Source organism: Serinus canaria, chromosome 12, assembly GCF_022539315.1.
Source record: "Serinus canaria isolate serCan28SL12 chromosome 12, serCan2020, whole genome shotgun sequence".
Classification (NCBI taxonomy): Eukaryota; Metazoa; Chordata; class Aves; order Passeriformes; family Fringillidae; genus Serinus; species Serinus canaria.
In genome coordinates this window covers 630,263-656,804 of record NC_066326.1, presented here as the reverse complement: position 1 = coordinate 656,804, position 26,542 = coordinate 630,263, and the positions used below count along the sequence as shown (strand labels likewise).

The 26,542-nt window shown below is 56.8% G+C and overlaps 1 protein-coding gene across 1 annotated transcript; it reads left to right on the top strand.

Annotated features, from left to right (window-relative positions):
- Positions 1 to 4,729: 4,729 nt before the first annotated feature.
- On the top strand, positions 4,730 to 25,871 carry LMCD1 (LIM and cysteine rich domains 1). The gene is made up of 6 exons (XM_050979241.1): positions 4,730 to 4,789; positions 15,124 to 15,212; positions 16,423 to 16,678; positions 19,952 to 20,281; positions 24,600 to 24,815; positions 25,357 to 25,871. The coding sequence occupies exons 2-6, from the start codon at positions 15,124 to 15,126 to the stop codon at positions 25,510 to 25,512; spliced, it is 1,047 nt and encodes a 348-aa protein (XP_050835198.1). The 5' UTR covers positions 4,730 to 4,789; the 3' UTR covers positions 25,513 to 25,871.
- The last annotated feature ends 671 nt before the right edge of the window (positions 25,872 to 26,542 follow it).

Sequence of the window (26,542 nt, the reverse complement as noted above, 5' to 3'; positions counted from 1 at the left end):
CCAGGAGACGAAAATTTCTTCCAAAATATTCCAACCAAATCTGTAGCTTTACTACTACGTTCACAGAAGGGGGAAACACTTAACTGAAAGCAGCTGCAGAGCCGTATTTTCTACTTCATTTATCCCTTTATGTTTGTACAAAGGAGAAAAATTGAAAATTAGCCAAGAGTGTAATAGCACAGATTCCCTCCTAGAAAACAGGGCAGAGTTTGCAGTAATCCCTTTAACCATAGCTCCAGCCCCTCTTCTGCAGCTCACAAACGCTCTCAGAGGGGCCAGCCCATCCCAGGGTGCTGCTGGGGTGGTCCCTGCTGGCACCTCAGGGGTGCTGGCTGCCACCTCACCCACCCACAGCAGCAGAAACATTCACCAGTCCTGGCCACGTCTGCTGTCTGGGGGCCAGATTGCCACGTGAACCAACCAAGGAGCCCTTCAAGCAGCCCCTTGAAACGGGCACTCTGCCCCCGCCCCAGCAGAGGCACAGGGCACTCTGCCCCCGCCCCAGCAGCCCAGCAGGAGCAGTCTGGGCATCACCCCTGCCAATGCCAGCCGAAACGGGACTGCCAGGGCCGGGCTGCTGCCCCCCGAGCCCGGCACAGCCCAGGGCACCTGAGGAGGGGTCGGGTGACACCTTTGTGCTGCCGGGACAGCTCTGTGCCCATAAAAGCCACCCGGGAATCAGCGGGAAGCTGAAATCCCTGGTTCCCGTCAGTGAGCATCCCTGCCCGTCTGTCGGCAAGCGCCGGGGATGACTCCCGCAGGAATCAGCTGTGTTTAGTCACAGGATGATTCTGTCTCTTCCTAGTACTGAGCTAAGTTTAGCCCAGCCTCGCTACAGCCGTGATCCCCTGCTGGCGGCTGGCCCGGCCCGGCTCGGCTCGGCTGCTCTGGGAGCCGCCTGGAGCGCACCTCTCCTGGAGCGCACCTCCACCTGGAGCGCACCTCCACCTGGAGCGCACCTCCACCTGGAGCGCACCTCTCCTGGAGCGCACCTCTCCTTGGAGCGCACCTCTCCTTGGAGCACACCTCTCCTGGAGCGCACCTCCCTCTGGAGCACACCTTCCCCTGGAGCGCACCTCTCCTGGAGCGCACCTCCACCTGGAGCGCACCTCCACCTCCCCTGGAGCGCACCTCTCCTGGAGCGCACCTCTCCTGGAGCGCACCTCTCCTGGAGCGCACCTCTCCTGGAGCACACCTCTCCTTGGAGCGCACCTCTCCTGGAGAGCACCTCCCCCTGGAGCGCACCTCACCTGGAGCTCACCTCTCCTGGAGCGCACCTCTCCTGGAGCACACCTCCACCTGGAGCGCACCTCCCTCTGGAGCACACCTCCACCTCCCCTGGAGCACACCTCCCCTGGAGCACACCTCTCCTGGAGTGCACCTCTCCTGGAGTGCACCTCTCCTGGGGCTCACCTCTCCTTGGAGCACACCTCCCCTTGGAGCACACCTCTCCTGGAGCACACCTCCACCTCTCCTGGAGCACACCTCCCTCTGGAGCTCACCTGCCCCTCTCTCTCTGCCCGCTCTGCTCCAGGCCTGCCAGGACACTGCTGCTCATCTCATCCCCAGCTGTGTATTTATTGCTGTGTATTGACAGGCTGAACCTCCAGAGAGCTGGAACTGAAACAGGCCCCGTGCACCTTGGCTGTGCTCCCCATCCAGAGAGCCCCCAGCACCAGGAGGTTCTGAACCTGGGGAGTCACCTGCCCTCGGGGTGCCTTCTCATCTGCCCTGTGCCACTGCCACACTCTGCTCTGTGTCACTGTCACTTGCCCTGATTTGTTTGTGCCAGCATCAATTACAACTGCTCCAATGAGTATTTATTGCAAAAGGAAGCATCCAGAAGGGGTTGAACCCTTATTCTAGTGTTGGCTTTGTGCTGCTGGAAAGCCTGGGCTGCACAGGGAGCACCCAGTCCTGCTCAGCACCTGGAGCTCTGCAACTGCTGCTCAAAACGAGAGCAACCAACAAATCCCCACCAAAGCTGTCCCTGTCACCTCTAACATCCCCTGCTAGGTGGATTCCCCCCCCACACACACAAAAACCATTCCCTCCACATCTGTCCAAGGCATGAGCTGGGCTCCCTGTGAGCCTGGCATCCCGTGGGACCTGCCACAATGTCCCTGTGCTGGTGGCAGCATGGCAGTGCCACTGCTCCTGCTGGGTGCTGGCCTGGCACCCATGCCCCTGGCGCCCTGCAGTCCCTGGGTGAGTTCTTTCCTAAGTCCCACGTGCGTGTGTGCCCTGGGAAAGGCAGATAATGTCACCCCATTGCCATGTCAAACCTTTCCAGGGCTGCCAAGCCCTTCAGGAGCTTGAAAAACAATATCCCTGTGCTGTTTGTTCTCTGAGCTGGCTCCCAAATGCCTCTGGAAGGTCAGGTTCAAACGCCCTCCCTGGGGGACTTTATCTCTCCAGAACTTCTCTTCTGCCATTGCTTTTTAACCCAGATTTTTTTGAGGATGTTCCAATACCTCTCCTAAAACTGTTCAGACATTCACTCAGGGGCACATTCCTGCTGTCCAGAGGGGCTGCCAGCCCCAGGGCCTTTGGCTTTTCTGCTGGACACAGCCAGTGTCACCTCCTGTGCTCCTTCCCCATTCCCTCTCCTGGAGAGGAGGAACCCCTGCTCCCAGGGCTGGACCCTGGATTCACTGGGGGATCCCAGGGCTGGATCCTGGAGGAACAGGCAGATCCTGGATTCACTGGGTGATCCTTGAGGCACTGCTGGACCCCAGAGGCACTGCCCTCTCCATCTTGGCACCTGTGCCCAAGGGGAGCCCCTGGCAGTGCCCGGGGCCATGGGAGTGGTGACATGGCTGTCCCCAGGGCTCGATGGCACTGCTGTCCCCAGGGCATTCTGAGGCTCCAGTGGAGAATTCCCTGACCCAGCTGTCCCTGCATGGACCCAGGCCACAGAGCCCAGAGCAGCAGCAAGCCCTGCCCTTCTCCTGGCAGCAGAGCAGAGCACAGACACACCATCCTCAGGGCTGCTTCCCTCTCCTCCCCGTGTGCTGCCAGCCTTTGCTGCTGGTCACTCACTTCCCTTTCCACAGGGCTGCTGTAAACTCTTTCCTTCATTTGGAAAAGCATCTCCAGCTCCACGTGGCCCTGGGAGGTCGGTTTCCCTGTTCCCCTTCTCTGCAGGAATGCTGCGAGAAACTTCAGGAAAAAATGTCCCAACAAGGGAGAAGTCAAATCAAGGAGAGTTCAGGATTTCTGTTTCAGATTGCAGCTCTAAGGAGCCAGCTCTGAGCTGGGGTTGTGCTCCTGGATCACAGATCACAGCAGGCAGCTGGACCCTGGTTTCTGTTATTTCAGGGTTTCTCCTGGGCTCAGGCACAAGGAGGAAGGGAGAATGGCTGGGATCAGTGGGAACTGGGAACCAGGGGAGGGAGCAGGAGCATGTGGAGCCCTCCCTCCCTCACCTGCACAAAGGGGCTTTGTGCTGGACCTCCTGGCCTCAGCAGGGGCAGGCAGGAATGTTTGTTGGAGCAGGCAGGAATGTTTGCTAAAGCAGTAAAGACCTCACCAATCCATGTAAAAAAAAAAAAAATACAAAAGGCAATAGATTGTCATTCAGTGCTCAAAATCCATTGAAATAACAAGAGAAACATGGTTTTGGACAGTTTCTTCTGCTAAAAACATTCCGTGTCTGTCTGCTGTGATAAACTGCCCCAGCACATTCCTGTCTGATTCAGAAACCCATTTCCCTGTGCTCTGTGTCAGCCATGCCTGGGGTGGGAGCGTGGTAGAACAGAGGGACAGAGGGACAGGGGACAAAGGGACAGCCCCAGGCCAGCCACAACAGGCAGCTTGGCTGGAGAGCTGCCAGCTCGCCCCACCCCAGCCAGGGGCTGCACAGTGCTTGGGGACCCCCAAACCATCAGCCCCATCCCTGCCCGCAGCCCTTTCTGGCACTGCGGCTTTGGGGCAGGAACTTTTACCAATTCCGTTCTTTTTTGCCCTCTTTTTTACACCCCAGGGACTGTGCTGTCCGAGCACAGAATCCCAGAATGGTTTGATTATTGAACAGGACGATCTTTACTCAGTTCCATCCTTCCTGGTGTGGGAACGGACACTTCCCACTGTCCCAGGCTGCTCGAGCCTCAATGTCCAACCTGGCCTTGGGCACTGCCAGGGATCCAGGGGCACCACAGCTGCTCTGGGCACCCTGTCCCGGGGCTGCCCACCCTGCCAGGGAACAATTCTTCCCCAATGCCCCATCTCCCCGTGCCCTCTCTGAGACTATTTTCCTCATCCCCATCCCCGTCCCGGTCCCTGTCCCATCCCCATCCCCATCCCCATCCCCATCCCCATCCCCGTCCCTGTCCCGTCCCTGTTCCCATCACCATCCCCATCCCCATCCCCGTCCACATCACCCGTCCCTGTCCATCCCCATCCCCATCCCCGTCCACGTCCCCATCCCCATCCCCATCCCCGTCCCCATCCCCGTCCCCGTCCCCATCCCCGTCCCGGTCCCTGTCCCATCCCCATCCCCATCCCCATCCCCATCCCCATCCCCATCCCCATCCCCATCCCCATCCCCATCCCCATCCCTGTCCCTGTCCCTGTCCCATCCCCGTCCCCTTTCCCTGTCCCGCTCTCCCCGCCGCGGACACGCCCCCCCCCCCCCCCCCCCGCGCTCCCCCACTCTCCATTGGCCAGGAAAGTTTCGGGGCGGGCTCGGATTGGCTGAGAGCGGCTCTCGGCCGCCGCGCGCGCCAATGAAAGGCGGCGCTCGGGCAGCGCGAGCGGCGGCGGCGCCGGAGCAGCGGAGCGTGCGGAGGTGAGTGCGTGATGGGGGGACCGAGGGACAGCCCCGGGACAGCCCCGGGGACAGCCCCGGGACAGCGTGAGCCATCCCGATCCCCGTGCCGGGGGGACAGCGGGAACCATCCCGATCCCCGTGCCGGGACAGCCCCGGGGGGACAGCGGGAACCATCCCGATCCCCGTGCCGGGACAGCCCCGGGGGGACAGCGGGAACCATCCTGATCCTCGTGCCGGGACAGCCCCGGGGGGGACAGCCCCGGGACAGCGGGAACCATCCCCATCCCGATCCCGGGACAGCCCGGGCACGGCGGGAGCGATCCCGATCCCTGTCCCGGGACAGCCCAGAGGACACCGGGAGCGATCCCGATCCCGGGACAGCCCGGGCCCGGCGGGAGCGATCCTATCCCTGTCCCGGGGCCAGGCGGGAGCGATCCCCGCTCCCGGAGCCGCCCGGCAGGGCGGAGGAAGCCGGGGTTATTTCCCGGTCCCCCTCATCTCCGGCTTTCCTGCCTCGCAGCCCGCCCGGGAGCGGCGGCCGGGCACGCTGCGAGCCGGGCCACGGTGCCCATGGCTCTGCCCTCCTCCCTGCCCTTCCAGGGGCACCCAGAGCCGCTCTGTGCCTGCCTGGTGCTCAGTTGAGAGCAGAAGTCTCTCCATCGCAGGGTCTGCTGGCAGAGCAGCTGTTTGCTGTGCCAGTGAACTCGTGTGCGGCACAGCTGCGCTGAGCTGCTCTCGGCGGGAGGGCGGGAGTCGCTTGTCCCCTTCTGGTCCCTCTGGAGAGCGTTGGCTCCAAGAGATGCCCGCCCTTCCCGCAGTGTCCTGCTGCCATGGCACTGGGCTCCAGGAAGGGATTCTGGCTGCCCGATCGAAGCGTGTGGAATGGCAGCAGCTGCTCCCGTGACCTTCCTCTCTGCACCTTTGTCCCCGCGTGGTTCGGGGATGAGTTCAGCAGCCCGTGTCAGCCTGCTGTGATCCCATCTCCCTGGGCAGTGCCAGGGTGTGCCCTGAGGCACCTCAGACCCTGCCCTTTGGGGGTTGCTTCCCTCTGCCATGGCGTTTTTGGGCAGTGCTGGCCTTGGGGCCCACCCTGCCTGTCAGGCTGGGCAGGTCAGCCTGGCTGTTGCCGAGGTGTAGCACCTTCTGTCCCGCTGGGCTTGAGCTGAGCCACTCTGATCCCAAGGAAAACTTTAGCCGGTGTTACTGTGAACTGGCTCTTCTTGCAGGGCAGCAGGGCAGAGGCTGGTGTTTGGCAGCAGGAGCTGCTCTCTGGGTGACCCACAGAAGCTGGGCTGTGCTCCTCAGCATCCCCCTGCCCTGCTCTCCTGAGATACACGCTGCTTTGAGGTGGCACTGAGGCATTCAGGATTCCTCCTTTTCTCCCTGTGCACTGGCCAGGGCTTGGTGGGACCTGCTGGAGGCACCTCCTGGTGTGTCATCCCAGACCCAGAGCAATGTCCTCTCCCAGCAGGTCCCTGCTGCTGGCACCTCAGGCATGTCCACGGGCTCCTGGCTGCCATGGGGAGGGCACCTTTGGGTGCCAGCTGGAGCCCTTGGGAAGCTCCTGCCAGGCACTGAGGGAGAATGGATCCCACAGGAGTGAAAACGGAGCCTTTTTCTCGTGGCTGCTGCTGGGCTGTGGTCAGGCTGGCCCTGCCAGCAGCTCAATCCCTGCCTTGTCTGGACAAGGGGGCTCTGAATGGGGCTGAGCTCTGCCAGCATCCCCAGGCTGGGGGTCCCTTGGGGGGGAGTGCAGGAGCAGGGCTGGATTTGGACAGCAGGGAGGGCTGAGCAAATCCTTATCCCAGGGATAAGCCCTGGCAAAGCTGTTTCTGCACTGGAGCCATCTCCCAGGAGGTTCTCAAGCATCACCTGCAGAGGATGCAGCAGGGAGGGCTCACAGTGCACCCCAAAAAGGACTGCGAATGCAGAAGGCATCAGAACTTCCCAAAATGTGCAGCTGGATGCTCAGCTCCCGTTGGGGGAAGAGCAAAGGACAGGATGTCACCTTTAATGTCACTTAAATCGGAGGCAGTGGCACAGAGGGCAGTGGAGCTGCAGTTCTGCTGGGGACCCTCCCAGGGGTGCTGTGGGCAGGGGGATGCCCAGGCTCCGCACAGCTCTGCTGCCCAGCTGCCTGTCTCCTCTCACCTGAACACTGCAGGATGAAAAAAGACATGCCAGCTAGTCTGTACTTCAGAAGGGATATGAAATGGCATCATGAAAACAAGGAAAAAGAATAATGCAGACGCTGTATCAGTGTCTGAATAATCGACGTCCCAACATAAGCGGGTGTCTCTGCAGCAGACGGCTGTTTCATTTCCTGAATCCTAAGGCGGGCACTTTTTCTGGGCACGGTGTGGAATACTGTCAAATTTTAATTTAGCTTGGCAGTGTCACACAGCCAGTCTGAGCAAGTCGGGGAAGGCAAGTCTGGAACTCATTAGAGCTTGTTGCGAGGCCCCGAAAATTTGATTTTCAATCACTGTTGGGTTTAATTATTGTTGATGTCTTGCCTAGAGTATTCTGGGATTCTTTCTGAGGAAATTAAAGCAGCATGAGTGGGACGGCATTCTGTTTGGCACAGGGCTTGTTTAGATTAAATTCTGAGTGGAGAGTTAGAGCTCCGAGCAGGGAGAAGGCGATGGCTGGCACGGCGTGAGGGCTGGAGCGGGCCCAGCTGGCCAGGCAGCCTCGGGGCTTGTGTACTGTTCTCACTAAACTCTGTCCCTTCTTGTCAGAACAAAATAACCCACCAAGCTGAGAGCACCCATCTAAGCCAAGCTAACGTTTACTCAGTTAATACAAATTTTGGTTCTTTAACTTTTTCTTTCTTCAGTTCTTCACATGGGACTGGCAAACATGAGAAGCATCCTGCAGGACAGCAGAGAAGGGCTGCTGTGGTGGGGCTGAATGGGCTCCAGGGTATGGTCTGGGGGTCTTCCTGCCTGAGGGAGAGGCAGGAGCTCCCTCTTTGTCAGCAAATACCGGATGCTTGAAGAGCCCTCTGCAGGTGTGTGCAGATGGGGATGGGAGTGCTGCTTGGGACTGGCAGCTTGCATTGGTAAAGTCCAAAACCTGGGAGCTTTTCAAAACTTTTCATCCCAGTTGGAAACTCAGCTTTGTCACTGACGGTTTCATAACGTGGGTGCCTTGGTCAGGGTGGGCAGGGTGTCTGGGCTGAGCCCCGAGCTGCTCCCACAGCCAGCAGGGGCCTGGCTCTGTGGGAAGGATGCTCAGCTCCCAGATGACAGGGGTTCTGCCCAGAGCCCTCTCTGGGACACATCTGAGAAGCCTCTGTTATCCCAGAGCTCTGTGAGCAGTTTGGGTGGCTGGGGATGAGGATGCTGAGTGAGGGGCCGTGGAGGCTGTGCCTGAGTCCCCCAGAGGTGCTGCTGCTCCGCTGTGTGCCCCTGTCAGGGCTGCAGAAACCAGCTTCCTCTCAGCTCTGGGGGGCTGGAGCACCTCACCTTGAGCAGTTCCATCCCAGGAGTGGCTTGGCCATTGCAGAGTTCTCATGCCCGTGGTTTCTGGTCTGCAGAAGCTCAGCTTCATTACAGAGCTGGCACTGTCTCTGCAGAGCCACCCTGGGGCATGAGGAGCTTGGTCCCAGGGCTGGGGACGGGCCACACATGGCTGTGGGGACAGGTCACACTTGGAGAGGTGGCTGTGGCTGCCCTGAAGGCTGGTTTGTCCTCAGGGCACTGATCCCTGCTCCCAGAGCAGTGTCCTTGTGCTGGAGCCCAGGGGAGGAAGCAGATGTGGATCTTAATGGAGAAACCTGCTCTGGGCAAGTATTTATAGACATGGAACCATAAAGCAGCACAGGGGCTAAAGACCTTATTTTGGGACTTGGACTCAGAGCTAAGCAGAGCCCAATGAAATGCAATTTACAATTGACAAAATCCCTCTGGTCCTGCAGAGAGGCAGTGTCTGGAGTATTTGCTTAGGCTGGGGTTTTTCTCCTTTTTTTAGAGGAGGAAATAGTGTATTTCAGCCATTCAGGAAAGGCAGTACTCAGATGTCCCATCTTGGAGCTACTAATCCATTTAGAGATGGGGCTCAGAGAAAGGGGAATATTTCCAGGCAGCTGTTTGCAGTTTTTGGAGAGCTGGAGTTTCCTAATGCTGGTACCAGGCTGATTCCCCACACTTGCACCCTCTCACCTGCTCCCAGCACTGACTCCATGGCTTGGCCTTGTCAGATGGGCACAGCAAGGTGAATTCTCTCCACAGCATCCCGATGGTTGCCTGTGTCTTGCCAATATTTGGGGTGGCACAGTCCCTCAGCTTCTGCCTTGGCTTCAGGGCATCAGCAGCCACAAGATTCACTTGGACTTGTTCGTGTGCTCCTTCTGAAGACCTGCCCACGTGTTGCTCCAAACCACCTCACTTTGTTTTCCAGCCTGGGCTGAGATTGTGAAGCTTGGGGCTGCTACAGAGAGGCTGCAGTGCAGGAAGGTGAGGGACAGGGCTGGGGGGCCCAGGCATGGCCCTGCCCTCGTGCCACCTTCAGCTTCCTCCTGTTTCCTCCCAAAGATCCTTCTCCTACTGCTGAGAAGGTATTTAGCCCTAAATCAGTTGTTTTCCGGAGATTTGATGGAAGCAGCTCCTGTCAGTGCATCCTGTCAGTGTCCTGAGAGCCCCCCATTCCCAATGGCATCCAGAACCTTCTTCTCATGTGGGAGATGGGGAGGACCCAGCTGGTTCTGGGCAGGTAACTGGAGATCACCCTGAGACCCTTACCTGAGTGCTCTGGAACTCAGCACATCTGCTGTTTCATTAACTTTGGGGGGTTCTTCCCATTCCAGACACTTCCTCACATCTTGGTTTGGGTTTATAATTAAGTCCAAGTATCTGAAGCACTGTCTGGCTCTGTGAAAAAATCTGATTTTTCAGCATTTGCCCTTCTCTTATCATTAATTCACACATTGTTAGTGAAGAAAGGAATGCTGCCAGCTATGTGCTCTTGGAAGAGGGAGCTATTTGCAGAGGCCCTGGCTGTTGGAGCTCTGTCATCCTGTGGGTTGGGATCTGGCAGCTCCATTGAAATAGTTTCCTTCATTATCAGTGCCTTTACCTGCTCTTTATGTTGCCAAAATAAAAGGCAGCAAACTTCTTACTTTGCAAAGTTTAATACAATAAGTGCTTCCAGTATTCCAGATGATATCAACCCATTCATTGATGCCTGAAATAAATCCAATAGAGAGGCTTTGGGATGAAAGACAGCCTTTCGTAAGGGGATTTTTTTCCTGTGAGTGTGGTAATTGGGATAACGCTTGCTTGGAATCTGGCAGGGAAACAAATTGCTTGCAGGTCATGATTACAATGGATGTTTTCTATGAAAATGAGAAGAAAATAAATCAAAACATCCCTTTGCTGTTCGCAGAACTGCAGTAGTGAATGTGTTCATTGGTTAATGCACTTCTGAGGGCAGCTGCTTACCTTGCTCACACTTATTCCCCTTGCAGCTGCTGTCAAGGAGCCTCTCCTGAAATCCAGAACAGCCCCAAGTGTCCCACCTGAGCTGCCTCTGCTTCAGGGGACGTTTTGGGCTGTTCTGTGCCAGGCCTGGGCAGTGGTTCCTGAGCTGGACCTCACCAGATGCTGGGTGCAGTCAAGGGGGATGTTGAGCTTTAAGGTCCCTTGCAACCCCAACCCTTCTGTTTGCTGGTCATCAGCAGAAAGGGAAGAGTTTGGCCAAGTGGCCAACATGTGAACTGGAGCATGCAGCATTCCCCTTGGATGTAAAGCCTTGCACCCTCCAGTTACTTGAAATCCATCAGGAAGTTTGAGCTGGCCCCAAGCCCTTAAGGAAGTTTGAGCTAGCCCACTGTTATTATGCAAGCTTAGCTCCATTATAGTCAAGTAATGACAACAAATGATCTGCTATCCATCCTATCCCTCAGCAATTGTGCTGAGCAGACTGGTCCCACCCATGTGAGTATTGTGTGGCTTTTCCCCGTTCCTTTGTTCATGGGTCTAGTTCAGACTTAGCTGTAAATCTTCAAAACTCACTGCAGCTGGAGGAACCCCCCAGAGGGTTCTGGAGGTCGCTCAGCCTCCCTGGAGCTCTGTCCTGCCACGGCTGGGATGGAGGGTAGGGTGTCTGATGCTGCAGGGAAGGTTTGGATGGAGCCTGTCGTGGCCACTGGGGAGCACTGGCTGTGGGGAGAGGTGAAACGAGGACCTCGGCTCTGAAGGGTTGTTGTGAACTTGGAGTCACTTTTTGGAAACCAGCTTTTCCTCTTCCCTCCCTAAAAAGGAGGGGAAAACATACTTGAGGTAGTTACGTGTCTCCAGCACCGTTTTCGGTCTCCAAATAGGGTGTTGTGCAATAAATGCTTTCGGGATCCAGAAGCCTCTGTGGAAGCAGGAGGGCCTCCCTTTGCCAGCCCCTCCTGGGCCTGTGGCTATGGCACTGTGTCCCCAAAGCCCTTCTGGGGGCTGGAGAGCCGTGGGTGACTCAGGCAGCAGTGCCAGGAGGGATGACTGCCATGGGACACCCTTCACCCTGCCCGTGGATCCACCCTGGTGTCACACATGCTCTGCTGGCCCCGAGCACAGCACTCAGAGAGAGCCGAGTCCTGCCTGTCCCCTGCTGCCCCTGGGGGGACAGTGTGCTGGTCCTCCATGGTCCTGGACCAACCACCACGCTGGCCAAGCTTGCTGAAATCTGAACGTGATTTCAGGCCTGAGTTCTACAGGTTCTGCTGCCCCTGGGGACAGTCCCTGGCAGCAAACCCAGCTGTCAAACTGGTTTCAGCAGAGCCTTTGGCAAAGGTCCTTGGCCAAGGTGTGCTGGGCTGGCCAGAAGGTGACAGAGCAAAGACCCCCGTGGAGTCTCAGCTGAGCAGCAGACAGAGCAGGCTGTGCAGCTGGAGCCTGACCTGCTCAGAGCTCCTGGCCAGCAGTCCATCTCACCAGACCTGCCAGGGAAGCTCAGTGCTTCTTTCCAGAGGAGTCCTCAAGCTCTGAACCAAGCTGGAGCCGTGTTTGGGTTCTTTCCTTGTCACTTGTCACTGCAGGCTCTCCATTTTCCAGTGACCCATGGCTGTGCCTTTGGCCGGCGTAACAGCAACCCGTGGCATTACTGGTGTGCTCCTGACACTGCTCAGCAATGTTTTTGTGGGTAGAACAGCCTTGATTTCCTATCATTTCACTACCCAAGAATTTCCTCTGCCCTGACTTGCTTTCTGTCTTCTAGCAGCAAGAATGCTGCGAGGCACAGAAAGCCAAAACAGAAATCGTGCAAGGAGTGTCTATCTACTCCTGGTGAGGAGGATTTGCTTTTCTTCAGCCAGTTTGTTGACACAGGCCTGGTTTTGGTGCTTTTTTAAAGCATTACAAATGTCTCCAAACCCTTTATGTTAAGGTGATGCCAAAGTTCAGCTGCACTTCTCGGATGGGCTTGGGCATAGGTGGAGCCTGGGCTAGTCAGAGCATTTGTTCCACATTATCTCACCGGGTTTGGGGTTTTTGCAGTGTCTTGCATAATTTTTGCAAAGAAATCTCCTTTTATGCCGATGTGAGGAGTTGCAGCAGAGCGTGAGGAGAAGCTCAGTGCCTGGGCAGGACGTGCAGTGACCGGGCACTGGCGCCTGTTGTGTCTGGCCCTGCACAGGAACGGCAGTGAGAGTGGCTCAGCCCTCCCTCTGCTTCTGGAGGAGTGAGGAGCAACCCTGTCCTCCAGACAGAGCCTGCCTGGCCTTTCAGAGCCTCGAGAGGGGCTGGCCCCGAGGGTCTGAGCTTCCTGGGCACCCTTGGGGCTGTGAGCTCCTGCCCTGGCACTGCCCTGGGCTCCCAGTGCCAGCTTGTCCGGAGAGCTGCCTGTGCTGCTGACCACTCTTCTCCCTGTGCCTTTCCCCTTGAGTGAATGAGCCTTTTCCAAAGGAGTTGATTTAATCCAGATGTTTGTATTTTAGATAAACCACCACTTGCAGTCCCTTGCTGATGCTCAGCTCCCGTTTGACTCACTAAGGTCAGAGCCAGCTGAACCCCAGCAGTTTGTGGTACCTGGCACATGGCACCAGAACTGGCAGGGTTGGGAGTGGTCTGTGGGAATCCTCAGGGTCTGTCTGTCCTGGACAGCTGGCACATGGCTGAAGAATCACAAACATCCTCTGTTTGAATATTAGAGGCAGGTATCTGGGGATCTTAAGGCAATTTTTGAGATGTATTTTTGTGAACTCTGGGGGTGAGAGGTCTTTTTATTGGCTTCAAATTATTGGACAAACTGCAGGTGAAAATTGAGATGAAAATTCCAGGTGAAAGGTGAGGCAGAAATAAAACAGCAGTCCTGGGGCAAAGGGAGCTGAAACAGACCACTTCCTACCCCTTGGGCTGGGTTTCTCCAGTGTGGAGACTTAGTAGTTCTGGGCAAGAAAAAAGGCATGTAAAGGCCTGTCATCCACCTTAAAACTGGCAGACAAACATCTGGTCATTTCTAGAACAACTGTTTATAAAAACTTTGTACTTGTTAGCAACATCGTGTTTTCTGAGCAAGCGAAATATCTTTCCTGAGTGCCATCAAATAACCTTTTCCTCCTGAAAGCTGCAGCACGAGTTTGAGCATCAGAGGAGAGCTCAGGGTGCCCAGGTCCTTGCAGGTCCTTGCAGGAGCCTGGTGCTGGGGGTAGGACAGGTGGACGTGGGAGGGAGCAGGAGGAAGAAGAACTGCAGCATCATCACTGGCTGTGCCCTGAGCAGATACTCAGAGCCTGGAGCTGCTGGGCACAGCCTGGGTCAGCCCAAGGGCCCCGTGGATCCCTGCTGGGGGGCAGCATCTGCTCTTTGCCTCAGTTCCTTCACTGCTCTTGGTCCCTCCCTTTGAAAATAGGTTTTGGCAAGGCCAGCCTCCTGCAAGGTGCCAAAGGGTAATTTAAATTGGGCATGATCTTGCACTGCAGGACTGTGGCAGTGCAGGGACTGGAGCCATGGGCAGGTTCCAGCACTGGGCACCTCCACAGCCTCACCCCTGCAGTGCCAGGGCTGAGCCCTGAGCCCCTCCTGGGCCAGGGAGCTGGAGGAGGATCCCTGTGGGTCCCTCCCAGGGCAGATGTTCTGTCAGTCAGAGAGGCTCTCAGTGTGTGTGTACACCTGATGAGTCTGTCCCTGGAACAAGCTCCTGCCTCGAGAGAGATAAAGACCTTTCCCAAAACCTGATCCATGGCCCAGAAAGGCTGGGACTTGTGGGATCTGTGTGTGCCACAAGCCCTGCTGGGCAGTGCAATCTGTGATGGCCACAGCGGTCAGAACCTGCCCAGCCCTGACACCTGCCCGTGCCTCCTGGGGCTGGAGGGGCTGGGGTGTGCTGGGTGTGCTGTGGGCTCTGATCCCTGACTGCAGGGGCTCGGAGCTGCTGAGCTGGGGTGGCGCTCCCCTGGTGCTGCCATTGCTCCTGCTGGGCTTGGCACTGTCCCTGTTTCCCCTCAGCTCATTTTTCCAGGGAACAAGCATGGCTTTCAGGCAGGAGCCTGACAGCTCCTGTGTAAACATCCAGCCTGAGATAAATGCAGCGTCTGGTGGTGTCACCTTGCCCTGGTGCCTCCTGCAGCACTTTGTTTTTGTCTCCCTCTGTACCCTGCTGCATTCCTCACGCTCAGAAAGCCATGTTTGATAAATCCATGGGGCAGGCAGGAAATAGGCTTGTTTTCCAATGTTATGGCTCCTGGTGGGGGTTTTTGCTCATCTTTGTCCTGTTGTGAGGTTGTTAGGATGCCTCTGCAGCAGTGAACACCCAAGGATGGGTGACTTTTGTCTGTTTTCAGTGAGCAGCAAAAAGTGCAGCACAGCCACAGCCCCCCATGTCACTCCAGCACCCTCTCTGCTCCCCAGAGCATTTCCCCACTGTATTTCCTGTTCACTTTGAAAACCACCCCTAAATTCCAGTGCCAGGGGCATAGAAACCTACCACATTCCCAAAATACACTTGGAGACACACCAAGGAGGTCCAAGGTGCAGTAAAGCAAGTTCAGCGTCAGGTTATAGCAGTGCACCTCCAGGTGTCCTGCCTGACCTTCTGACTTGCACAGCTCCATGTGCAGTGCATGAACTCTGTAAACGGGATCAAAATGAGACCTGGGGCTCTGTGGAGGAGGTGAAGCTGGCTGCCCAGTGTGTGGGCATGTTCCTGGGTTTGATGTGCCAGCCCCTCCACCCTCTCTCGCTTTGAAGGGAAAACCTTCACCGCAGCATCCTTAGATAAACTTGCAGCAGGGTTGCGTGGACATGGTCAGACGGTGCTGGGAGATTTGAGGTGTCCTGGGACACAAGGGATGGCTGAAGGGATCACTGTGTGAAGGGCAGAGTGCGCTGTCAGTGCTGTCCCAGCTGTGTCCTGCTCTTTTGCAGATGTCGGGGAGCCAGCCGCAGGTGGGAAGAGGCGTGCCCTGCTTGCGCTGCAGAGGGCTGTGCACGGGCTTCGAGCCACACTCCTGGAGGTAACGTTGGTCCTGCCTGCATCCTGCCTGAAAGGGGCCTGCTGCTGACACAACATCTCGTTATTGATGCTTCATTCCCAGCTTTTCCTCTTAAAACCACAAATTCGGGTAAATAGCCCTGATTGCAGCAGCTGGTGGGAGCACACCAGGACAGTCCCCAGCTCAGGGCAGGGGCTGCTCCCTGCCCCAGCAGGACAACAAAGGGGCTGTGAAATGGAATGCAGACATCCAGATGTCACTAATTAAAAGAGAATTATTGCCCTCCGAGCTGCCTCACAAACACTGGGCCCCTCTGTGCTCCTGGGGAGCTCCCCAGGGTGCTGGGCCCATGGTGGTGGGGCAGGGAGGCTGTGGTCCAGCTGTGCTGCTGCAGCTGGAATGCCTTGGATGCCTTCAGCTCCATTTGTGATACCTCAGCTGTGTGAAATCCAAACTTTAAAGCACTCATTTGGTGGAAGCACAAATTTATTTAAAGTGACTCAATTAAAGGCTGGTTGGACTCATTCTTACTCCAAGATCCTGCTGAAATCCTCAGGGTTATGTCAGAGTTACTTTGCCCCTTTTGCTATTAGTGTTTGATGGCAGTGCTGGCCACCAGAGTGTCCTTAGACACTTGTCGGTGTGATTTATACCTATTATCGTTCAAATTACAGGCAATTAAGTATCAGTTCCTTCCAGCAGTCACTTTTTTAATGGCATGTAAAGATTCATAATAGGCAAGGCTGGTGCTGGTCTGTTGGAATCTGGTGAGGAGAATTATCTCCAATCTCGTGATGCTTGAAGAGTTTTCCAAAGCTCAGGGGAAGCAGCAGCCCATGGCTGGGAGGCAGCAGATTTTGCCAGGACACAGGGAATGGCTTCCCACTGCCAGAGGGCAGGGATGGATGGGATACTGGGAATGAGGAATTGTTCCCTGGCAGGGTGGGCAGGCCCTGGTACAGGGTGCCCAGAGCAGCTGGGGCTGCCCCTGGATCCCTGGCAGTGCCCAAGGCCAGTTAGGACACTGGGGCTGGGAGCAACCTGGGACAGTGGGAGGTGTCCCTGCCATGGCAGGGGTGGCACTGGGTGGGATTTAAGGCCCCTCCAACCCAACCCATTCCACCCTGAGCCTTTTGTCCGTGCCATGAGCCCAGGCTGTGTGTGCCCCTGGGGAGAGGCTGTCACCCCTCAGCCTGGCTCACACCCTGGATGCTCTCCTGGGATTTCACAGGAAGATCTGCAAGTCGTGCAAGTGCAGCCAGGAGGAGCACGGGCTGAGCTCGGAGCTGGACGATGACCGCAAGGTCGGGCGCCTGCTCTCGGGCTCCAGGCACGCCTCGCTCACCACGCGCCTCAAGGGCGGCGACGGCGCCCGCCTCTACAAGAGGAACCGCATGATCGTCACCAACCCCAACATCTCGGGCAAGGACCCCACCTTCGACACCATCACCTACGAGTGGGCCCCCCCCGGGCTCACCCAGAAGCTGGTAAGGGGACCCAGGGGGGCTGGGAGCAGAGCTCTGCTCTGGAATGGAGTTATCGGGGAGAAACAGGAACCCAGGTCTGCCTCAGGGAGCGGAGGAGTACAGAGCCCTCCGTGGTTTGCAAAGTCTTTGATCTCTTTATAGTGCCTGGACAGGCTGGAATATATCTTGGTTCAAGTAAACAACAAGCAGGAGCTTTGGAGACAACCTTGATAAATTCTGGCTTGCAGATCGGCTTGACAAACTTTGGGGAGAAGTGTTGGATGTCAGCCACTCTCGGGATGGTTTCAAAGGGACTTGGGCCAAAAAGCTGTTAGTGCACAACTGCCTGGCTCCAGGGGTTTCCTCCTGAAGGCAGGCTGCAAACTTGGGATGCCTTTTAACCTTGTTTTGCTGAACTGGACAGTCAATAATAGGAGGAAGTTCAGAGCATTCCTGTGAAGCTGTGCCTGCAGAAGTCATGAAGCAGATACTTAGGTCCTTGGAGACAGTGAAAAGAACAGAGCATAAAATAGCCCCAAGATCCAGTGGTGAGCAGTGAAAACTAAAATGCTCTTCCTCCAAATTGCCTGCACTCAGGCAGCATAGTGAAGCGTTGGCCATAGCAATAAGTGATAGCAGCAGATGTAGCAACTTCTTCTTATACTTCATGGCAGTTTTTGGTGTCAGGTTGGATTTTTTTCACCCTAATCTTTTCTCTGGACACATTTTTATTGACATCTGCAATTATAACTTCAAGCATTCCCTTGGTCAGGGAGTCAAATCTCACTGCCTGTCTGAGCAGATGCTGAAACCTGGCCCTGAGCAGGCTTTAAGTAAGCCTTTAAAAAAGCCTTGAGGCTTTGCTTTCCTCAGTCTCAGCGCAGACATTTCCTTGGGAATTGAGATCCTGGAGGTGGAGCAGACCAGAAGGCTCCACGTGCCCGTGCTGGCCCCTTGCTCTGCTGTAAATGTTCATTAGTCTTGGCACATCAGTGGATTGAGGTTTCTCCCTGAGATCCCACCAGGCTGCTGCTCTGCTGGAGCTCGTGCTGTCCTGGTGGTCCTGTTCTCACAGCATCAGTTGTTTCCTGTCCACTTGTGGGGCAGTGCCTGTGTGAGCCTGGGAGGAGCAGACAGGGAATCCTTGTCTCTTTCTCCTCATTCCTCTTAGGATTCCTCACGTCTGTGAAAGCCATTTGTGCACCAGGTCACTGCCCAGCATCCCACAGCTCTCCAAGCAGCTCTTCCCAAACTCCCCCTTTTCCCACAGGGCAACAGCCTTCCCAGGAAACTGGACATCAACCCCCCCTTTGCCAGGGGCACAACGTCCCAGGTGTTGATGTCTGATATCCCAGTGTGCAGTGATTTAACTTGCAGCCCAAGAGTGGGGAAGAAGCCCTGCTCCCATTGAATCATTATCTGCTGCTGTTCCCAATTTCCTGTCAGGAATTCCGCCCGGCAGTACTGCTCTCTGGCTCAGAGGAGCCAAGGTGGAAGGCACTTGGAAGTTTTTCCTGATGTGCTGAAGAGTGGGCAAGCATTTCTGTGTTGAAAAGCCCAGCCTGCACCAGCCTGTGTACCACAAACAGTTAAATCTCTTTGCTAAGTTTTTTAAGATGGAGTTCTGAAGTGCTGACCCAGTAAGAAGCAAATCTACTGCAGCTGGATGCTGGTCTAGCAGGGAATGGCAGGGAGCCAACTGGCTGCCCTGTCACTCTTCACACTACAATAGGAAAATGCCGGAGAGGGAAACTCCCTTCCCCTGCTCAGGCCAGGAGTGTTAACTGTGCAGCCCCCGTGGCCCCCGGCACTAACCCAGCCTGAGACCGAGAGGGGTTTGCTCTGCTGATCAGGCCGTGGCCAGTTAAGTCAGAGCCTTCATTTTGGGCACTTTCTGGGCATTTCCTTTCTGTGTCACAGGGCATCGGTGACCAAACACCTTCCCTCTGCTGTGAAATCAGCACTCAGGTGGAACTGGTCAGTGTCACAGACTCAGCTGCTAGCTGCATTTTTCCTGTGTTATGATGTTTCATTAATTGATAAACAATGGTCTTTCAGGGTGAGCTGCTCTGCACACAGCCCTGTGGGCTCTGGGGTGCTCAGTGTGGCCAGTGACTCACTCCCTGCAGCTCTCCTTGTCCCAGCACAAGGCAATAGAGAGCTGCTCATGGGTTTTGATGTTTATGGGTTTGTAGTCTTTTCAGCAGCTGTGTTATCAAATTTCATGGAAAAGTGTCACAGTAGTGCCAGCGAGGGAGGCTGTGCTGGGATTTTTGTGCAAAGCAAGTCTGTCTGTGCTGCTTTGCTTTCCTGGGCAAACTGGGGTTTGTATTTAAACAATCAAACAATCAGAAGGTAATCTAAAACACCATAAAACACCCAGTCTGTTTTCTGAGGGTGAAAGGATTTATAACAGCCTGGCTACCCCTGGCACCTAAGCCAGTCCAGCTTTCTACTTCTGCACAGGGATGCAAACCCTTCAGAGGGAGAAGGGAGGGTTCGGGCACTGTCTGCTGCTGCTCTGCGGCACAAGCAGAGCATGTCCCGGGCAGGCTGTGCCTCCTGCCGCAGCAGGAGTGTGTGTCCATGCAGGCCGTGCAGGCCATGGCCCGTGTGTCCTGTGCAGGCCATGCAGTTCTGTGTGTCCCCTGCAGGCCATGCAGTTCTGTGTCCCCTGTAGGCCATGCAGTTCTGTGTGTCCCCTGCAGGCCATGGCCCGTGTGTCCCCTGTAGGCCATGCAGTTCTGTGTCCCCTGCAGGCCATGGCCCGTGTGTCCTGTGCAGGCCATGCAGTTCTGTGTGTCCCCTGCAGGCCATGCAGTTCTGTGTGTCCTGTGCAGGCCATGGCCCGTGTGTCCCCTGTAGGCCATGGCCTGTGTGTCCCCTGCAGGCCATGGCCCGTGTGTCCCCTGTAGGCCATGCAGTTCTGTGTGTCCCCTGTAGGCCATGCAGTTCTGTGTCCCCTGTAGGCCATGCAGTTCTGTGTGTCCCCTGTAGGCCATGCAGTTCTGTGTGTCCCCTGCAGTACCTGGCCTGTGTGTCCCCTGCAGGCCATGCAGTTCTGTGTGTCCCCTGTAGGCCATGCAGTTCTGTGTGTCCCCTGCAGGCCATGGCCAGTGTGTCCCCTGTAGGCCATGCAGTTCTGTGTGTCCCCTGCAGGCCATGGCCCGTGTGTCCCCTGTAGGCCATGCAGTTCTGCGTGTCCCCTGCAGGCCATGCAGTTCTGTGTGTCCCCTGCAGGCCGTGCAGTTCTGTGTCCCCTGCAGGCCATGCAGTTCTGTGTGTCCCCTGCAGGCCATGCAGTACATGGAGCTGGTCCCCAAGGAGCTGCAGCCGGTGGCGGGCACGGAGGGTGCCCTGCAGCGGCGGCGGCGGCTGGCACGGCAGCTCCCGCTGCACGACCAGGACCCGGCCCAGTGCCGCGGCCTCGCTGAGGGCGAGCAGCAGCTCATGCAGGACTTCGTGAAGAGGTACAAGGCCGAGGCCCTGGGAGTTGGGGAGGTGGCACTGCCGGGCCAGGGCGGCGGCGGGAAGGAGGAGGAGAAGCCCCAGGAGAAGAGCATCGACCCCAGCACAGCCCCCGAGTCGCCCAACGGGGCCCTGGAGAGCACGGCCGGGAACTACGTGAGTGAGGGCTGGCATGGGATAATGGGATGGCATGGGATGGGATGGGATGGGATAAGGGGATGCCATGGCATGGGATGGGAGCGCTGGGGCTGCTCCGGGCTTGGGGAGCCACTGGGAATATATTTGGTCTCAGCTCAAGGGGCAAAAACTCACAGCAGGCAGGGTGATCTGTGCCTTGTCCCCATCCTGCTCCCAGAGCATTCTGCATGCCTGCTGCAGGCTTGGTCATATCACAATGCTTTGGAGCAGCACTGTGAGAGCCTGGAGGGCCCCTGAGCACAAGGGTCCAGCTGGCAGGGCTGATGAGGGATGTTCTCCTTTTCTTCATCTCCCTTTCTCTGTAGCAAAGGCCTTGCTGAGCCTTTGGTCAGGGAATTCTCACTGTGGGAGCTGGTTTGAGCTCTGGGTTCTTGGCAGGTTGAAAGGTTGGGCATGACATGTTCCTGGATGATAGCAGTAGTGTTTCAGTTGAAAGCTGAACTTGATGATCTTTGAGGTCTTTTCCAACCTTCACCATTCTGTGATGCAAGTCAATATTCCCAAGTAGGCTTCTTACCCAGGAAGACCACAGATGACAGGAGGTGAAGGCTCTGTCCAGTTAGCAGAGCTGTGAACATGGAGATAGTGTTCCCAGGGCTGTAATCACTCTGGGGAAATGGAAACAGCTGCCCTGGCTCCCTGGGCATACAAATACATTTCCACAGAGAAATGGCTGAGATTCCTCAACACCCTTTTAGATTTATATTCCCCCAGCGCTGTCTGGAGTGCTGCTGAGCAGATGCTTATCATAAAATATGGTGAGTGGAAATACCTTGTCCTGGTCCTTGTGAGGGTGACTTGCAGCAGAGGATTTAAAGCTGAAAAAGCAAATGGTGTCCAAGTGTTTTTAAGAGGAGATTCTTTCCTGCCATTCCTGCACTGAGGTTGTACATGAAAGAGCAGTTTTCAATTTCAGTCCATATTGGGTAATGTCTCCCCTCTGCCATGGTCTGGTAATATACTGCTGACTTTGAATCTAGTGGCACAGTAAGGATTTTCACTACTGCAACAAAACACTGAATTTTAAGATAAAAAGTAGCCAAAAAAGGAAGGTTTCCTTTAAACATATCAATAAGTCATCCTAGCAATGAAGATTTACTTAAACTGCGAGTTTGTCCTTTCAAATAAATAAATACATAACTGTGATGTTATTCTCCTTAGTTTGAAGCATCATTTCTCTCAAGGCACCAGCTGAAAAATGGAGCAGCTTTCACAGCAGTGGCAGATCCTCTGGGACAGCCACGCTGTGCAGCCCAGGGCTTGGCAGGCCCAGGGAGGACTGGGGCCACTGGCCCTGCTGGCCACTGACCTCGTCTGCCTCCACATCCCTGCTGCAAGTCTGTCCCACGGGATGAGTGCTCTCACAGAGCACAGAACCCTCACCCCCCACAACTGGGGACTCCTCTGGTGTTACAAGGTTTGATTCCTGCCCTGGAATCAAAGCAAATCCTGAGGCAATTGATCCAAATTAATCATTGTTCCCAAAAGCTTGAGGCCAGCAATGCAGGGAGTGCTCAGAGTGCTGGTGGTGACTGGGAGCTCCTTCCCTGGGAGCTGGCACTGCAGAGCAGGAGCTGGGGATGAGCAGGATGGGAAAGCTTAAGAGAACAGGACACTTTTTTAGCCAACACCTCTGGTAATTCAGCTAATAAAGTATTCACTCCTCTGCCTGCATGATGGAGATGTAGGAGCACCAAGCTGCAATCCCACCTCAAATTTGAAGGATCACCTCTTTGTAGTGTGTAAATAGCAGGATGTGGAGGTTATACAATGCTTGGGAAAAACCCTGTGAATAGATTTTCCCTGAGAATAATTTCCATAGAAAGAAACAGCAAAATAAGTTGTTTTTTTAACAGTTCTGGCTGGCAAGAAACTTGAGCTCAGGGTTGGAAACTGCAGTGTTTGTTCTTGCTTTGGATCCTGCAAGATAAGCAGGGCTGGGCTGCTGGGGCTGTGGCCTCTTGGGGCTGGCAGAGCAGAGGCAGCTGCAGCGTCTGGCTCTGGGCTGACCCCAGCTCTGGTGCCTCAGGGAGGCGTAGGGAAAAGGCCTGGGTTGGGTCTGATGGGTGCAGTGCCCTGGGTGTGATGGGTGCAATGCCCTGGGTGTGATGGGGGCAGAGCCCTGGGTGTGATGGGTGCAGTGCCCTGGGTGTGATGGGGGCACCTGGGTGTGGAGCGAGCCCTGGGTGTGGGCTGCCCTGGGTGATGGGCAGAGCCCTGGGTGTGATGGGGGCAGAGCCCTGGGTCTGAGGTGCAGCCCTGGGTGGGCAGAGCCCTGGGTCTGATGGGTGCAGAGCCCTGGGTGTGATGGGTGCAGAGCCCTGGGTCTGATGGGTGCAGCCTGGGTGATGGGTGCAGTGCCTGGTGTGTGATGGGGTGCAGTGCCCTGGGTGTGATGGGGCAGTGCCCTGGGTGATGGGTGCATGCCCTGGGTGTGATGGGTGCATGCCCTGGGTTGATGGATGGGAGTGCAGAGCCCTGGGTGTGATGGGGCAGAGCCCTGGGTCTGATGGGGGCAGAGCCCTGGGTGTGATGGGTGCAGTGCCCTGGGTCTGATGGGTGCAGTGCCCTGGGTGTGATGGGTGCAGTGCCCTGGGTGTGATGGGGGCAGAGCCCTGGGTGTGATGGGTGCAGAGCCCTGGGTGTGATGGGTGCAGAGCCCTGGGTGTGATGGGGCAGAGCCCTGGTGTGATGGGGCAGAGCCCTGGGTGTGATGGGGGCAGAGCCCTGGGTGTGATGGGTGCAGTGCCCTGGGTGTGATGGGGGCAGAGCCCTGGGTCTGATGGGGGCAGGCCCTGGGTGTGATGGGTGCAGTGCCCTGGTCTGATGGGTGCAGTGCCTGGGTGTGATGGGGGCAGAGCCCTGGGTGTGATGGGGGCAGAGCCCTGGTGTGATGGGTGCAGTGCCCTGGGTGTGATGGTGCAGAGCCCTGGGTGTGATGGGTGCAGAGCCCTGGGTGTGATGGGGCAGAGCCCTGGTGATGGGCAGTGCCCTGGGTGTGATGGGTGCAGAGCCCTGGGTGTGATGGGGGAGCTGTTGATGGGCAGTGCCCTGGGTGTGATGGGGCAGAGCCCTGGGTGTGATGGGGGCAGAGCCCTGGGTGTGATGGGGGCAGAGCCCTGGGTGTGATGGGGCAGAGCCCTGGGTGTGATGGGGGCAGAGCCCTGGGTGTGATGGGTGCAGAGCCCTGGGTGTGATGGGTGCAGAGCCCTGGGTGTGATGGGGCAGTGCCCTGGGTGTGATGGGGGCAGAGCCCTGGGTGTGATGGGTGCAGTGCCCTGGGTGTGATGGGGGCAGAGCCCTGGGTGTGATGGGGGCAGAGCCCTGGGTCTGATGGGTGCAGAGCCCTGGGTGTGATGGGGGCAGAGCCCTGGGTGTGATGGGTGCAGAGCCCTGGGTCTGATGGGGGCAGAGCCCTGGGTGTGATGGGGGCAGAGCCCTGGGTGTGATGGGTGCAGTGCCCTGGGTGTGATGGGTGCAGAGCCCTGGGTCTGATGGGGGCAGAGCCCTGGGTGTGATGGGTGCAGTGCCCTGGGTGTGATGGGTGCAGTGCCCTGCATGTGATGGGTGCAGAGCCCTGGGTGTGATGGGGGCAGTGCCCTGGGTGTGATGGGGGCAGAGCCCTGGGTCTGGTGGGGGCAGAGCCCTGGGTGTGATGGGGGCAGAGCCCTGGGTGTGATGGGTGCAGTGCCCTGGGTGTGATGGGGTGTTTGTAAATTGTCATCTGGTGACAGGGCCATTGCCAGTCCCTGCCCCTGTGCCATCTGGAGGGGACACTGCTGTGCCAAGGCTCTGATGGGGCACAGCCCGTGTGACAGACAGGCTGCTCCCAGCTTCAGTGGGAGCTGGAACATCCTGCCAGCCTCTGAGTGGAGCTTTAAGGCTGGCTCTTCACTAATCACAGGACTGCTCAGCAGGCACAGATAAAGAGCAGACCTAGTTGGTCTGGTGTGTAATGTGCAAGGATGCCATTAATCTTGAGATTAATCACATCTAATTCTGGCTCTTTGGCCTGTTAGAAATAGAAAACGCTTGCTGCAGGCTGTGGAGTGACAGCTGAGTTAGGCACAGAAAGAAAACAGTGAGAGAAGACCAAAGTTCCTGATCTCTTTTCAAATTTACATCTCTGACGTGCTGCACTCCTGACCTATAGAAATTCTTAACTTCTTCTTTGAGAGCCTTTGGATTTCGGTGGAGGTTTTAGTTTGGGAGGGTCCCACAGGCCCCTGAGGAGCCCCCCCTGCCCGTCCCGCTGACCGCCGCCCCTCCCGTGCAGCGCTGCGAGTCCTGCCGGCAGCCGCTGCCCGGGGACTGCCCCGTGGTGTTCGCCGAGCGCGCCGGCTACTCCCGCCAGTGGCACCCCGCCTGCTTCGTGTGCTGCCGATGCAGAGAGCCCCTCGTCGACCTCATCTACTTCTGGAAGAGCGGGGCCGCCTGGTGTGGGCGCCACTACTGTGAGAGCCTCCGGCCCCGCTGCGCCGGCTGCGACGAGGTAGGAGCTGGGACCCCTGTGTCAGGCTGGGAATGACCAGAGCCCTGGGACCCCTGTGCCAGGGTGGGCAGTGATCAGAGCCCCTGGGACCCCCTGTGCCAGGCTGGGAATGACCAGAGCCCTGGGACCCCTGTGCCAGGGTGGGGAATGATCAGAGCCCTGGGACCCCTGTGCCAGGCTGGGAGTGACCAGAGCCCTGGGACCCCTGTGCCAGGCTGGGAGTGACCAGAGCCCTGGGACCCCTGTGCCAGGGTGGGAACCACCAGTGGCCCTCTGCTTCTGCCAGTGCCAGGCTCAGTCAGGGTTTCTGAGCAGCCTGGGCCAGGGGATGGTGTCCCTGCCCCAGGCAGGGGGGTGGCACAAGGTGGCCTTTACAGGTCCCTTCCAGCCCAGACCATCCTGGGATTATCCTGTGTACCCATTCCTGAGCTCCACAGCTGATGGGCTTGGTGGGAGGGGTGGGTGGCTCTCCCTGCTCCTGCCACGCTCCAGCTTGGTGGGGTGGTGGAAATGAGCAGTTGTGTGTCTGTCTGTCCCATAGATCATCTTCTCAGAGGACTACCAGCAGGTGGAAGGGCTGGCCTGGCACCACAAGCACTTTGCCTGCCTGGAGTGCGAGACGCTGCTGACGGGCAAACCCTTCACCCTGGCCAATGCCAGCCTGCTGTGCAGCACCTGCAGCCAGAGCAGGGTCTGAGCAGGGCCAGCGGGGCTCCCACCAGGACTGGGGGCTTTTGGAAACAGCACAAGGGGAAGGTTACTAAATTTAAGAGTCCAACTATTCACTTGCAAGCAACTCCATGTGCCCATGCACCCAGCCCAGCGTGAGGAAAGTGTTTCCTTGGGGTCCTCTTGGATCTGCCAGGGAGCTCTTGTGCCCACATGTACCTGCCAGGAGGAGCTGGAAAGGAAAGGAAAGGAGGGGCTGAGCTCTGCTGGCTTTTGTCAAGTCTGTCCAACCTTCTTATGACTAAGATCTTGCAATGGCCTTTTGGAAATAACACATCTCAACAGTAACTTCTGGCATACTAAACCTACAGTTGTGGTCAAAAACAAGGGGTGTTTGTGGTTTTTAAATCCTGACTGGAATTAGGCTAACAGGCTGCTGCCACTGTGCCAAGGCAGTGGGTTTGAGGAATTTGATCAACTTGCTGAAAGGCAATGGTATAAAATTGCAGCCACACACAGCTGGGGCTTTGTCCTGTGCAACAAAAAAACCAAGGAGTGGGCACACAGGGCAAGGGGCTCACCCTGGTGAGAGGGGCAGGGCAGGCTCTGCCTGGTCAGTGGCTGACTCAGCCTGTGGAGCTGTTACCCCAGAACTGAAATGTAAAGAATTTTGTAGAAAACAGCTTTATCAGCTGTTTTAGGGGCAGAGTGTGTGTGTGTGTGTGTGTGTGTGTGTGTGTGTGTGTGTGTTTCCCTGAGATGCTGCAATGTCACTTTTTCCCTGCAGTACCTCAGTGACCCTCCCAGGTGCCAGGCAGCTGTGCCTTCCCTGGGAGCCCCTTGCCCTGGGCTGTGCCCTGCTCCCTGTCCCACAGCTCTGCCGGTGGCACTGTCCCAGGGGGTGGCACTGAGTCCCTGCAGGTGTTAACTGTTCCCTCCATCGAGTCATGCTGCTTCCTGAAAGCCTCAGGCAGTGCAGGCTGGCAGAGGTCTGTGCCCAGTCTGCCCTGTTATCCTGGGTGTCCTGGTGATCTGCCAGAGAGCTGGAATGTTTTCTG